Source organism: Brachycentrus maculatus, unplaced genomic scaffold, assembly GCF_059751285.1.
Source record: "Brachycentrus maculatus isolate JH-2025_06_01 unplaced genomic scaffold, ASM5975128v1 h1tg000384l, whole genome shotgun sequence".
Lineage (NCBI taxonomy): Eukaryota > Metazoa > Arthropoda > Insecta > Trichoptera > Brachycentridae > Brachycentrus > Brachycentrus maculatus.
Genome location: NW_028281133.1, coordinates 200416 through 216244, shown reverse-complemented (window position 1 = coordinate 216244; position 15829 = coordinate 200416). Strand labels below are relative to the sequence as shown.

Here is a 15829-nt window from a genome sequence, read left to right as displayed (position 1 = left end):
TATATATATATATATATATATATATATATATATATATATATATTTATTTACATGTATATATTTTACATATGAAACCAAATTATGCATGAATGAGTGTAACAAATCGACATATGCGCTATGGTCATAACGTTTTTATGCCATATTAGCCTAAACGCTTTTGTGCGATTCGAAATAATGATAATTATTATACGAGTAGGTGGCCTTGCGCGTAGATAAGCTGCTAAAAGTGAGAGAGTTTCTAGTCTTCTGACCCGTTACTGCGTCATCGTTTTTTAGCTGATATCAACCGTGAACGACCTATAGGGGGCCAACCAATCAAAAAATCTTTCACATCTCAACATAGATGAAGAATAACATTATTATTTGATATTTCAGCATAGATGAAGAAGAATATGGAACTCTGGGCATTGACAGGGCTTACGACCGTCGTAGGCTTGGTAAATACAAATACTTCTTAAACTCTACTGTAACACGTGTTTTGATGTATTTAACATCATTATCAACCATTAACACCTATAAATGTGAAACACGTGTCACGATAGATTTTAAAAAAATAGTGTAATTAACGAAGTAATTTTTTTATTTATTAAAAAATACCATAGCTTATACCATTAAGCGGATCTATTGGATAAACACAACAACCTTAAAAAAATAACATAAAATAAACTGTTGCTAAATATAATAAATAATATTTTAAAAGACTTAGTTCTACAAATAATACACATTCGATATTGTTTTATTTTAATTTTTTGACATCTCATCAAAGATGAAGAAGAATATGGTCTGGGCATTTACGGGGCTACGTCATAGGCTGGTTTAAATGATCACTTTACACACATGTAACATTCACCAATTCTACCGATGCTTGTCAACCATACTACTCAAATTCTCGGAATTTCTATATAAATGATCCAATTTCGAAATATTGTACGAGAATCACTAAAATTTTCACGAGAAATATCTATTGGTGAGATGAAGAATCTTTTATGAGAAATGCCAGAAAATATCCTTTTCATTTTATTATTTTAGCTTATAATTTGACCAGACATATTTTATTTTAGCTTATAATTGTACGAGAATCACCAAAATTTTCACGAGAAACATCTAGTGAGATGAAGAAGCTTTTATGAGAAACGCATGAAAATATATCCTTTTCATTTGATTATTTTAGCTTATAATTTGACCAGATAATTTATTAACTACACTTGAAACTTCCATATACATATATTGATCACACTCGTAACGCAGTATGCGTGAGTTCACAACAGCCATTTATGATGGAATGAGGAAAGCATTTATTAATCAGAGACTCTTTCCATTTGTGAGTTCCGAATCCTGGATAATTTTTACATACTGGGTAACGCCTGGGTAACGAAAACAGGATTTTAAATTTTGTATACTGCGTGTTATGAATGGTTCTTTTGAAGTCATGTATATTGTCATGAGATTTAAATATGTATATGTCGGATTATATATACGAGTATGTAGGAGTTCCAAAAATTGTAGGAGTGTGTTTTCAATCACGAGTAGAATAGTGAAATGTTACATGTGTGATCACTTAATCAGCCTGTGACAGGTCATAAGCCCTGTAAACAGGTAGACTTCAATATTTTTCTTCATCTTTGTTGAGATGACAAAATGTTAAAAAAAACTTCTAATTGGAGAAACCCAGATTTGTAAACAAGGATTTGGACTCAAAAAATGGAAATAAATATATAACTATTAGTAAATGGGGACATGAAAAATTATTTATATAAAAGTACCCCGTGATAAAATTGACAGATTTTTTTAGTCATGTTGACTCGAGGGTCAAAGCGATGATTTCACGATATTATATTTTAAAACGGCAAATAAATCCCCCTAATTACAGTAACCAAAGATAAGTAATGCAATGATGGAACATTGCCTTGAAATTTGTAAAATGAAGCTCACTTTTGTTTTCGAGTATGAATGACAAAACACAGATCGCGGTTTGAATGACAAAACGGGGTATTAGCATTTGAAAAGCGTTTTTGCAACAGCTGCTAGTCTTTATATTATATATCAATTCATAATATGAAACTGTTGGGAAAATTCCGCTTTCTAAAGTTGAGTTTTTAAATACACTTTGTATTATTTTCAGCTAAACTGGCAGTACACAACGGAGACCTAGTTCCAACCTTAATGTATGGAAGTGAAGCATGGAGTTAGTAAAAGAAGGATGAAAGTAGAAGTAGGATAAATGCAGTCGAAATACGATCCCTCAGGCGAATGTGCCGCAAAACGATGTATGATAGATGTTCGAAAGATGAAATAAGGAAGGGATGCAAAGCTGAAATAAGCATTATCGATACAATTAGGAAAGGTGTGTTGGGACGGTTTGAACATGTGGAACGAATGAGCAAGGAAAAAACGGTAAAACAAATTTATGAGGCGAATATAGTTGAAAAAGAAGCAGAGGAAGACCGAGGAAAGCTTGGCACAATCAGATATATCAAATACTTGAAAGTGGTCGGAGTCAGGAGTCGAATTAATCGGCGTGTGTATGAGGAGATGCATGAACGTGGAACAGGCGAAGAAAGTTTGTAAAGACAGAGTGGTGTGGCATTCTATTCTCTCTGCTTACCCCTGCGGTGAATCGGCGCGATGGTTAGTTTTTTAGAAAATGAAATTCAGTGTGTATTATACATATGTATTTACTCGTAGGTCTGTTTTTGATGTATGTATCAGTAATTTATTCAAGTCGTGAATGAATGCGTTCATATTAAATTGGAACCCTAAGGCATTGCAAATATTGACCGATACTGGGTCAATACCGAGTACAGTCAATGTCGACCTTAATACTGCTTTTTTATGTATTAGAAATGGAAGCTGATTGATTATTATGGTGATTTTTATTTCCTACAATATCTGCGTAGGATAGATAAAAAACTAACTAACTAACCATCGCTTCCTCGCAGAGGTAGGCAAAATTATTTATAGATTTGGCGTTCCATTTGTAGAACTCCATTTTAATTTATTTATCGAGTCTACTAAATTGTATTTTATTGTTAAAAAACACATTAAAATATAATTTGTGACAATTTTTTCACCCTCTTATGGCATTTTCAAATTGCACAGTTAGAAAATGCCATAACAAGGCGAAACAATCGTCACAAAGTAGACAGTGTTTAATTTTAACATTGCAGAAATAAAGTAGGTAGAATTGTCATGTTTTTAAAGTATACATATCGCTCACTTCTTCGACGACAGCGTCATATATCGAAAAACTTGATTTTTCAGGCGATCGTTTTTAAAGTTTAAAAATATAATAAAATGTATTAAAAATAAATATCAAGCCACTTATTGAACTTTTTACTGTGCAACAGATCTTCTAAGGTAATCTGAATGTTTTTTCTCCGTTAGAAAAATTTATTATTTATTTTTATTTATTTATTTATTTTCATAATACATAGATACATTCAATATACATATTCATTTCATATACACATTTATTATACGTATTACGGCTCTTTAGGCATGGCCTGTGTTGAGCCGAATACTAACATGGTAATACAAAGTTTATATATTTTTTTTTTTAATTTTTAAAATACATATATATTTTTTAATGATTAGATTATAAACATAACATACAGGAGATACAAAAATAATTTATGTTTTAAGGTTTTTCAGTGTGATAATTACACCTGGACTTTAATTAATTCACTTTCCACCTTGTCCCTTCCAATGTTAAGTAACCATCGACGGACACTGTTCTTAAAGACCTGATCACTCCTGGAAATCTTAATGGTTTCGGGCAGCAAATTAAATATTTTTGGAGCGAGGAATGAAAAATTTTTTTGGGCAAAACTTGTTTTAATGGCTGGGCCAATGTAGTTTTTATTTAATATTTAGTATATTTAAAAAATAATTAAACAATACCTTTTCTTCAAAAACAACACTTTCTGCCCTGTAGCGGGTAAATATTAAGTTAAAAATATGCCGCTTTCCTGGGATACAGTACATTTTCTGGGCTTTCCGAAAACATGCACAACTGAAAATAGAAGATTTTCGATATATGACGTTGTTGAAAGAAGTGAGCGTAATATAGAATATTTTTTTTTAACTCCTTCCTTACCTTACTCTTTTCATTTTTAAACCATATATTTATTTCGAAGAAGAACTAATTTTTTTAAATACAAAAACGGTGAGAGTTACAGTTTTAAGAAAGAAAAAAAAACAATTATGTTAAATGTTTACTGGGTTTAAAGATAATTGTATTGCGGGCTATCTAATAAATAATTTAGATGCTGTAAATATTGTGGAATGATGCTTAGAGCTTCATTGAATTTCTAGGAACCATGTTGATTAATGTTATTTTCATATAACCAATCCAGTTTGTTGTATAAATTTCAGTTTTGAGTGTTGCAATGCCAAAATAATGGTCGAATCTAGCCGACTGTATCACCTAGTACAGGGATGGTGAACCTTTTTGATTCAGAGAACCAAAATGTTTTTTTTTTAAATATTATATCTCGTAATATGTCGCGTGCCACCAATTCACAAATTTACCGTGCGGGAAGTATAAAATAATGCGATCCATTTATGCATGAATGTCGTGAACGTCTTCGTTAACGTCTTTTGGTAAATTATTGATGAACCAAGAAAATACACATGGTTATTTAACCCTTAATAGCTAAACATTCATCTGGCGGACTACGCAATTAAAAACGTGAAACTTAATCAAAAGTATTTATCAAAAATAGGAACCGGAAACATGGCACTTAAGTTTGGTTTATTATGAATGAATGTAAGAGACATTTAACAATAAATCACTATTCCGCACAGCTACTACATATCGCTCTATCCTTTCAATAACGTCATAAATCAAAAAACTTCATTTTTCAGGATATCGTTTTTAATGTTGAAAAATATAATACAATTTATTAAAAATCAATACAAAGCCACTTATTGAACTTTTTACTGTGCAACAGATCTTTTTAGGTAAAACCTAAATGTTTTTTCTCCATTTGAAAAATATTAAGTTTATTTAAAAAAATAATTAAACAATATCTTTTCTTCAAAATGCAAAAACAACACTTTCTGCCCTGTGGCGGGTAAATATTAAGTTAAAAATTTACCGCTTTTGCTGGGATATAGTACATTTTCTGGGCATTCCGAAAACATGCACAACTGAAAATTGTCGATTTTTGAAATATGACGTTGTTGAAAGGAGAAGCGATATAGCACGCGTGCCATAGGTTCTTCATCCCTGATTTAACGATACTTATTGCCCTGTGTTTGTGTATACATACTTTGGTGAGTAAACAATGCTCGCATCGTTAACTCATTCCAAGAACAACAAAAAACACAATTATTATATTATAACGATCACGAATGAAGAATTTGCGGATACGCGAAGCAAAGGCAGAGTGGATCGGTTTTTATATCGGTTTCAATAATCGATAATCGATAATTGGACGAGAATTTAGTGTAAAGATACTACTTATTTATTGATTTGGGGTTTCATTTGTAGAACTCCATTTTAATTTATGTATTCATTTTAAATCAAACACAGATTTTTTGAGTCTACTAAGTTGTAGACTAAAAAATCTGTGTTTGATTTAAAATTAATAAAAAAAAACACTACCGTAGAACGGGGCTACTTGGACTTTGATGTGTTACCTGAGCCCAGTACAAAAAATAGATTTAAATCTGTATTTGGTCCACGATAATGAACGTATCGTGACAATGAGTGTCACCTGTCAGGGAAACAATGAATCAAGTCGATACGTTTATTATTGTAGACCAAATACAGATCTAAATATTTTTTGTACTGAGCTCAAGTAACATCAACAAAGTTCAAGTAGCCCTGTTCTACGGTACTCGAATTTGTGGAACCCGAATATCAAAGGAAGACCGAGGAAAACTTGTCACTATAAAGTATGTCAAATGATTGAAAACGGTCAAGTCAGGAGTATTTTTTTGAATAACTTAACGTTCAAGTGATTCTGGAATCTAGCTACGGCTTATGCAACATCGCTATAGTGACCCTACTTAGGCTTTAACTTTTAAAGTTTTATAGACTATGCCTACTCGTGAGTAGATGTTTATAATTTCATGTAATTCATGAGTGAAAATTCAAAGCAAAAACACTTTATATCTCGCTAATCGGCGAGTATGCTTGTCCGCCTCCGTAGTGTAGTGGTTAGCGTGTTTAGCTACCGTGCTAGAGGTTCCAGATTCGATTCCCATGGGGATGTGGGTGATTTTTTTAGTGATTTTACACTCGAATATTTATTTAATATTTCAATATTACCCTGGACTATTCCCATGAAGCGCAACGAGTGATCACCTTGCCTTCACCTGTTAACGATCAAGATAATACTGGGTCAATACGACGCAGTGCCCTATGCACCATTGGATCCAGATAAGGGTTAGAAGAATAATGATGATTTTTTTTATCGACCTGTACAAGTTAGATATGTTTCACTGTACAGAAAAAATAGGCATATCTTTGCCCATTCCAATATTTGTATTTTATTTGATTTTTTACCTATTATTCATAATAAACATAGGAAGAAAAATTAGCCAACTTCCCTCTCAAATTGTATCCGTCAGTTAACTGTACTTGATTTTCATTTAATTGAACAATTCAATTGTCAGAATGATTTTTTAGTGAAAAATTACTGTAAATAAAAGTGATACGTCGCAGTTTCTCAAGAGTATCTAGTGAAATTTGAGCTCGGAGCGCTGCAACGGCCTCGAGTTGGAAAAGGTGAAACAAAAAAGTGATTATAATATTGACATTTGAAATATTAAATTAGTACTAGATGATTCATAGATATTGAGCAATGTCATTTGTCAGATGTCGATATGTAAGAAACAATAGAATGTCAAGAATGACAAAAATATTGGATGAAACATGTTTTTTTTAAAGTGTCTCAACTTGATATGATTAATGTATATGAAGGTCAGAGCATCCCAGGCCTTAAGACCTTGGCTGGCTAAAGTGATCACTTAATACACTTGTGTAACGTTCACCATTCTGCCCATTACTAAACATCCATATTGCTCTAATTCATATCGCTCACTCTTTTCAACGTGATATATCAAAAATCTTCAATTTTCAGTTGTATATATTTTAGGAATGCCCAGAAAATGTACTATATCCCAACAAAAGCGGCATATTTTTAACTTCATATTTACCCGCTACAGGGCAGAAAGTATTGTTTTTGCATATTGAAGAAAAGATATTGTTTAATTATTTTTTTAATGTACTAAATATTTTTTAAATGGAGAAAAAACATTCAGGTTTCACCTTAAAAGATCTGTTGCACAGTAAAAAGTTCAATAAATGGCTTGATATTTATTTTTAAAACATTTTATTATATTTTTAAACTTTGAAAACCATCTCCTGAAAAATCGTATAGTTACATTGTTGTATAATGTATTTTGATATTTAAATCATCAATTCATATTAAATTCATCAATCATGTAATTTTTTGATATTAAGTCTACAGTTGACCTGGTGATGGAATAGTTTTCCGGAACAGGTTGTTATGAAGTATTGTTTTTAAGTGGTATTACATAAAGTGAATGATGAATGATGAGGAGAGTGTCGGTATATTATATGAAGGCGGGATATTCGATAGTCTGCAACTCAATTTTCTTTTAACCTAGATAACTTTGATTTTTTGCATAAAACACCGTTTTTGTATTGAAAATATAAGCTTTTCTTCGAAATAATATATGGTTTTGAAAAGGTGTTAAAAGTCTGCATAATCGGAGGGTATGTATGACTAGATGTATGGATGTGAAGGAAGCTAGGAGTGTATGCCAGGATAGAAGAGCCTACCCCTACGAAGAAACAGCGTGATGATAGGTAGTAATAGTAGAATTTTTGCTAAAAACACCGTTTTTGTATTGAAAAGTTTTTCTTTGAAATAATACATGGTTTTGAAAAGAAACAAGCTATTGAAAAGCAAAGAGTTGAAAACATGATAAAATTTTTTTAACCAACTGAATGTATGTTTGGGAGTACCCCCTCAATTCTTAATTTTTTAAATATTTTAGATAATTTTGTTACAATTCGTAATATAAGTAGAACATTTTAATTAATTAGAAAATTTCAATAAAACAAAAATTTTACACAAAAAAGACGTAAGTGTGGTTCGGAAACATGGAGTGATGACAGAAATCAATCAAATGCTTAATTATAAATTAAAATTGATTTGGAATTGAACGTTATTATTAATTTAATGTAAATTTCTCTTATCATCGCTAATCGATTATTAGCGTTTATCGCGGTATTGTCAATCGAAATTGAAGTATGAAACACTAATCCTAATCTAAAAATAAATAACGGTTACATTTGGTTTTACCAGCACTTTGTTTAATAAAAAGAACATTAATTGAACATTAATTACATACCAATAAAAGAGTTTCTTCTCAATAAAAGATTATTTTTTTTATTATTTTTTTTAAATAAGGCGACCACCCATATGGAGAGTGATCTCTGTAAATCATCTCACCAATAGATGTCTCTAGTAAAGTTCTAGTGATTCAAAAACGATGTTTCTAAATTGGTTCATATATGTATATAGAACTTCCAAGAATTTGAGTAGTGTGGTTGTCAATAATGGGTAGAATTGGTGAAAGTTACACGTGTGTAAAGTGATCAGTTAAACCAGCCTATGACGGTCGTCAGCCCCGTAAATATTTCCCAGAGTTCCATATTCATCTTCATCTTTGATGAAATGTCAAAAAAAATCTTTGTATAATACCACTTTTTTATTTTGCTAATGTAAACACGACTAGAGAACAACATAGTGAAATACAAATGTATGGGAATTCTATTCAAGCTTTATCATAGAGGTGATCGCTTCAGTAATTGATTATAAAAAAATGTGCCAGCGAGTTCACAGATATTTATAACATGCACCTTGAAAGAGTAAAAATTATTCATACCTTGATCAATTAGGTGCTATTATACGTTTGGCTGTATAAACAGAGTACCTTCTCTCGTAATTATTGCAAGGATATCATCAGACCTTCATCAGTAGACTTGTCTGGACCATTCACGAGACCAATTGGCAAATTTTTAAACTCAAAAAACCACTCAAAATGTTGTATGTTTTTCTTCATGGCATTTTCTTACAACATTTTGAGTGTGCCCAAATACTTGTTCACATATCTCTCACTCCTTTCAAGAACGTCATAAATCAAAAAACTTTATTTTTCAGGAGAACGTTTTTAAAGTTTAAAAATATAATACGATGTATTAAAAATAAATATCAAGCCACTTATTGAACTTTTTACTGTGCAACAGATCTTTTTAGGTAAAACCTGAAGGTTTTTTCTCCATTTGAAAAATATTTATGTAGTATTTTCAAAACAATACCTTTTCTTTAAAAATTCAAAAACAACACTTTCTGCCCTGTACCGGATAAATATTATGTTAAAAATATGCCTCTTTTGCTGGGATATACCATAGTACATTTTCTGGGCATTTTCCGACAACATTTAAAACTGAAAATTAACGATTTTTGATTTATGACGTTCTTGAAAGGAGTGAGCGATATCTGGTTTATCTCTAGTTAGTATTTATTTTATAAAATCTATCTCAACATAGATGAAGAAGAACACAACAAACGACGATCTTTAAGACGGAGTAATTGGTGTTTTTTACAGGAAGATATATAGTTTAAGTCTGCTATCTTGCATCTCCCATTGAGATGACGTACATATGAATCTCCACTGAATGTTCTCGATTCTTTGTTTATAAGTGACATAATGGGGAGACCATACACAGGAGTCATACTCTAGAATACTGAATATAAGAAGTAAAATGTCCGCCTCCGTAGTGTAATGGTCAGCACGCTCGGCTACCGTTCTGGAGGTCCCGGGTTCGATTCCCAAGGGGGGTAAAATAAATTAAAGTTATTTTTTCACTGTAATATTTATTCAATATTACCCTGGACTGATACCTGAAGCGGAGGGCTGATCACCTTTCCTTCATGTGTAAACGATCAAGATAACACTGTGTTTATATAACGCAGTGTCCTATGCACCATTGGGGTGCGGATAAGGGTTTTATTCTTTTTATTCTTATTAAAATCTATAATAGCACTTTTGACCTACATATTATTGATAATAATATACACATGTAAAATGCATTAGTTACACTCTCGGATTACTCAAAGTGAAATTGAACGCATCTGTCAATTCGATATGGTTTTACTAAATTATGCTGCACATATGTACATATATTATGCCTCATAATTTCACATTGCAGCGTCTGATGGTCAGGTACTATCTCTGAATAAGAGTATACTTTATATAAATAAAAATGTAAACGTTCGTTTGTTCAAAATCTTAAATGTCCTATAGTAATTCAGCGATTGTTTTGAAATTATAACGCAACCTTCATTTCGATGTGGGCTTTTTATTTTATTATTTTATTATCTATCCATATAAATGTAATACGTGACAAGTGTTTTTACCTGTGAGATGATAAACGTGTTTTTTTCTTTTTTTATTTCCCCCCTTTTTTACTTTAATGGCAGCGCCATCTGTTGAAAGTGACACCAACACACGCAATACTAAATATTATTTGTGGCAGACAGCATGCTGCTTGATAGCTGCTGTCACTTTTCTTGTTTACATTTTTATTGTTTTCGATTGCATTGTTGTTTTAAGGATTAGAATTTTTTATAGCTCGAAATGCGTGCTTTCTGTTTTCTTTTTTTTCCATTTAAAGATTGAAAGATCTCCCTATCGCATTCCTGGATCTGATACAGAAGCATCTAAGCTTCCTGATAGACCTCATTTGCAAAGCAATTTCATTTTAAGAACTTACTTGCGTAACTTATTAGAAAATGTGACACAAAATTATACCCCATTTTTACTTTGAATTTATGTCCAATAGCTTTTGATGCCCCTGTCACTATCGAACAATGCCATTTAACCAGACTGAGTCACAGCAAAGCGTGTCTGGGTACAGCTAGTGGAGTATAAGATCATAAAAAATGCGACTATACAGTTGGTAATCATCACCTATGGCTAAAAAAGACTTGTCCATTTTTTTTGCATGGCTGAGAGATCAGTTTATTTGAAGAAATATAACGGGGCTTACCTCAAGTTTGCTGGAGAACTGCTCCGACAGCCTTTCTTGCTGCTTCATCAGCTCCTCATTCTTCTCCAGGAGGGCTTTTCCTAGCTCTGCAGCCAGAAGAAGGTCGGCCTCCTTCTGCTGTAGCTGAGCCCACACGTCTTCCGCGTTCGCGTCACTCCGCGCCATCTCTGAAACGTATCTACCGAGTTCTTCCACAAAACCAGACTCTTCCAGAACCTCGGAGCTCAGAGACAGGTTTTTCAAGGACTTGGATCCGCTTTTAGTCCTCCTGTGCCCCACAAGCGGAATCACTCTATTCCCAGTCTCGGAAGTCTCGATTCTTGGATCGTAGGTATACAAATCTTTATCCAAGTCGATGTCTATACCTTTAGCTACAATCCTATCAGTATTGCTTAAAAATTCACTAAAGTTCTGTTTATTGCTGTTATTTTTATATATACTAATATCACTACTATTTTCTCTTATCGTTTTGGAGGTAGCCATTAAGTTTCTAAATGAATTTCTACAACCAAATCTTTCGAAATTGCTCATTCAGTCAGCTCTGTTCTTCACAGCCTCTTTTTAGGCATTTTAAAAGAACTTATTTGATCACTTATTTATAATAAAATGAAATAAATTATTGTACACCACGTGACTTCACTTTAAAAAACACTTTATAATTTTGACGGTCTGTTATGAAAATCCGCTTGCTTCTTCGAAAATTCATCGCTCAATCATGATCACGGAAGAGAATAGTAATAAAAAACTAGTTTTTATGTTCATCTCCTCGCTGAAGGCATTCCGTTTAAAAGATGGACTATATTTCATTGAATATTTGATGAAAGCACTCGGTTGCAACAAAATGATGCAACAACTGTATTTGTACTCAGATTGCACACGCGAAAATTCGACCAGTTAAAATATTTTTGACAGAAAGCGAAAAGCGACGGCGAGCAAACCTTCCCACACGAAGCAACAAGGTAAACTAAATTCTCATTGGCCATTACACCTGAGAATAGTTAAATATCTCGACCGGACAAGAGAATTCAAAAGTGTGCAGGTTAATAAAAGCGCTTCGAGCAAACATGTAACAAAATGTTGCAAACTATTGCTGGTTTTGAAATGTGCTTTTGATGCGAGCCGCTTGCTGTTCGTAATATTTGTACGCTTCTAGACCGTTGCACGGTAAAAAGAAAGAAAGAGATGAAGAATTATTATCGCAATGAGACCACAATACTACAATAACTTCAAAATTAAAAAAAAATGAATGTTTACGCAGTTATAAGACGTACGATCTGTCGTTTTTCACAGTGAATTTCTCGTATTAACATCTTATTATTTTCAAATTTGATTTTTATTTTTTCTTGTATATTTATTGCTAATTAACAAACTAACCATCACTTGATGGTGTTGGCCACTTCTTCTTTGGGGTAGGCAGAGAGAATAGAACGCCATACCAATCCGTTTTTTCTTTTAATCTTCGCATCTTCCACATTCATGCTTCTTCTCATGCATACAAGCCGATTATTCTGACTCCTGACCTGACCAGTTTCAAGTATTTGAAATACATGATCTTGTCAAATTTTCTTCAGCCTTCCTCTGCTTCTATTTCCAACCATATTTAACTAATTTTTTTTAAACTGTTCTTTCTTTACTCATTCGATTAACATGCTAAAACCATCTCAACACACCTTTCTTAATTTAAAGGATAATGCATATCTCAGCCTTGCATTATTTCCATTTATCACCATTCGAACATCTATCATATATAGTTTCATTACAATTTCTTTATCATCAGTCATCCAATCATGGATAACACAGCCGAATAAACGATATACATATCACTCACTCTTTTCAACAACGTCATATATAAAAAAACTTGATTTTTCAGGAGGTCGTTTTTAAAGTTTAAAAATATAATAAAATGTATTAAAAATAAATACAAAGCCACTTTTTGAACTTTTTACTGTGCAACATAACTTTTTAGGTAAAACCTGAATGTTTTTTCTCCATTTGAAAAATATTTAGTATATTTAAAGAAATAATTTAACAAAACATTTTCTTCAAAATGCAAAATCAACACTTTCTGCCCTGTAGCGGGTAAATATTAAGTTAAAATATGCCACTTTTGCTGGGATTTAGTGCATTTTCTGGGCATTTCGAAAACATACGTAACTGAAAATTGACGAATTTTGATATATGACGTTGCTGAAAGGAGTGATATTTCAAATTAACCCACCTCGAATGAAAAGCTCTTTTATACATTTTTTATACAAATTCTATATTTTTAATTAGTTCTTTCGACCTGATATCAGTTATAGCAAATAAAAACCTATCAGCGAAAGCTAAACTGGCAGTACACAACGGAGCCCTGGTTCCAACTCTACGTGAAACATGGAGTTGGCAAAAGAAAGATGAAAGTAGACTGAATGCAATCGAAATGCGATCTGTCAGAAGAATGTGCGACAAAATAGATGATATGATAGATGTTCGAATAGTGAAATAAGGAAGGAATGCAACGCTGAGATAAGCATTATCGATAAAATTAAGAATGGTGTGTTAAGATGGTTTGGACATGTGGAACGAATGTGTGAGGAAAGAACGGTAAAACAAATTTATGAGGCGAATGTAATCGGAAAAAAGAGCAGAGGAAGACGGAGAAAAACTCGGCACAATCATGTATACCAAATACTCGAAAGCGGTCAGGTTAGGAGTCGAAATAATCGGCGGGTATGTATGAGGAGATGCATGAACGTGGAAGAGGCGAATAATATTTGAAAAGATAGAGTGGTGTGGCGTTCTATTCTCTCTGCCTGCCCCTGCGAGGATGCGGCGTGATGGTTAGTTAGTTTCTTTCGATCTCCCTAGTGTAGTGGTCTATGCATTATGTTTCCATGCCGGAGGTCTTCGGAGATTCACGTGCCCAAATCATACAACATAATCAAAATATTGTCATATTACATATGAAAAAAACTAACTAACCATCACGCCGCTTCCCCGCAGGGGTAGGCAGAGAGAATAAAGCGCACACCACTCTGTCCTTGCAAACATTCGTCGCCTCTTCCACGTTCATGCATCTCCTCTGTTAATATTAATATAATAAAATATAATATCTGTTAATATTACAAAAAAAAAATTATATATATAATTTAGGTGTTGTAGTACGATTTCCGATATCCTTTTCGTCGATGACGCCAGAAGAAATAATAAACGCACAATAAAGTATTTCTCTTCCGCTCCCACCCACTTCGCTAATGCTCTGCACAAAAGAGACGCATATATTGCGGATTAAGTTTTTACCCCGGTTGCCATGGTGATCTTTGCACAATACAGTCCATCTCATTTGCACCTGTGGAGAACAGGGCTACAGAAGGAGATAGAAAATAGGAATATACGGCGTTCTCATACGTCAAAGTGACGTATGAATCGGTTGCCATGGCAACAAATACAGCGAAATCAACAACAGTATTTTATTGTTGACAGTTATAAGGTATAATTTTGATTGAAATATTGGTTTATTGCTGTATTATTTTTGTTTTTCAAAATTTTACAAAGGGTTAGTAAACGATGTTTGATAGATGTTCGAATGATGAAATCAGGAAAGAATGTAAGGCTGAGATAAGCATTATCGATGAAATTAAGAAAGGTATTGAGATGGTTTGGACATGTGGAACGCATGAGTGAAGAAAGAACGGTTAAACAAATTTATGAGGTGAATGTAGTTCGAAAAAGAAGCAGAGGAAGACCGAGGAAAACTTGGCACAATCAGGTATGTCAAATACTTGAATGCGGCCGGGTCAGGAGTCGTAATAATCGTTGGGTATATATGAGGAGATGCATGAATGTAGAAGAGGCAAATAATGTTTGCAAAGACAGAGTGGTATGGCGTTCGATTCTCTCTGCCTACACCTGCGGGGAAGCCACGTGATGATTAGTTAGTTAGTTAGTTAGTGAACATTTAAAGAAACTTAAAAAAAAAAACATTTTAATTACCTACTTAAATATCCTTTTATTCTACAAAAAAAATATATTATTTTTCATCGGTTATAACATTTTATAGTCAATACAAATATGTATACGACTAAAAGTAACGTTGTAATTATCATTTTTGACATCTCAACATAGATGAAGAAGAGGATGAAAGTTTTGTTATTTATTGGGCTTGTGTCCTGTCATAGGCTTGTTAAGTGATCACTTTACACACGTGCAACATTCACCACTCTACTGATGATTGAAAACCACACTACTTAAATTTTCGGAACTCCTATATATATATTGATCAATCTCGTGAGACAATACTTATGAGTTCACAACAGTTATCCATGGTGGATTGAGGAAAGATTTTATTTAACTGACCTTTTATTTGTATACAAGATTTGAACCCCGGATTACATTCACACACTGAGAAACGCCCGGATACATGGTTTAAATTAGCTTAAAAAATAGCTTATAATTTTAGGAGTTCCAAAATTTTGAGTAGTGTGTTTGTCAATCAAAGGTTGAATTGGTGAATGTTGCACGTGTGTAAAGTGATCAAAACCAGCCCACGACAGGTCATAAGCCCTGTAAATTACCAGACTTCCATGTTCTTCTTCATCTATATTGAGATGTCAAAATTTATACATGAAAAAAATGTGTATAATTGAAACATTCGTGTTTATTAATTATATAATTATTTTTTTCTTACGATATTTTTTTTTAAAAAAAATAACCAATGCATATTTGAAGTATATCCTTAATTTTCAATATCGATTA

The 15829-nt window shown here is 32.9% G+C and overlaps 1 protein-coding gene across 1 annotated transcript in view; it reads right to left on the bottom strand.

The window, feature by feature from the left end:
- The window catches only part of LOC148303160 (bicaudal D-related protein homolog), a 151335-nt gene extending 139274 nt beyond the window's left edge, over window positions 1-12061 (bottom strand). Inside the window, exon 1 of the mRNA XM_088270411.1 lies at window positions 11096-12061. Coding sequence (XP_088126537.1) covers window positions 11096-11626 — 531 coding nt within the window. The 5' untranslated portion in view covers window positions 11627-12061. The remainder of the gene's footprint in view (window positions 1-11095) is intronic.
- Between the last annotated feature and the right edge of the window lie 3768 nt (window positions 12062-15829).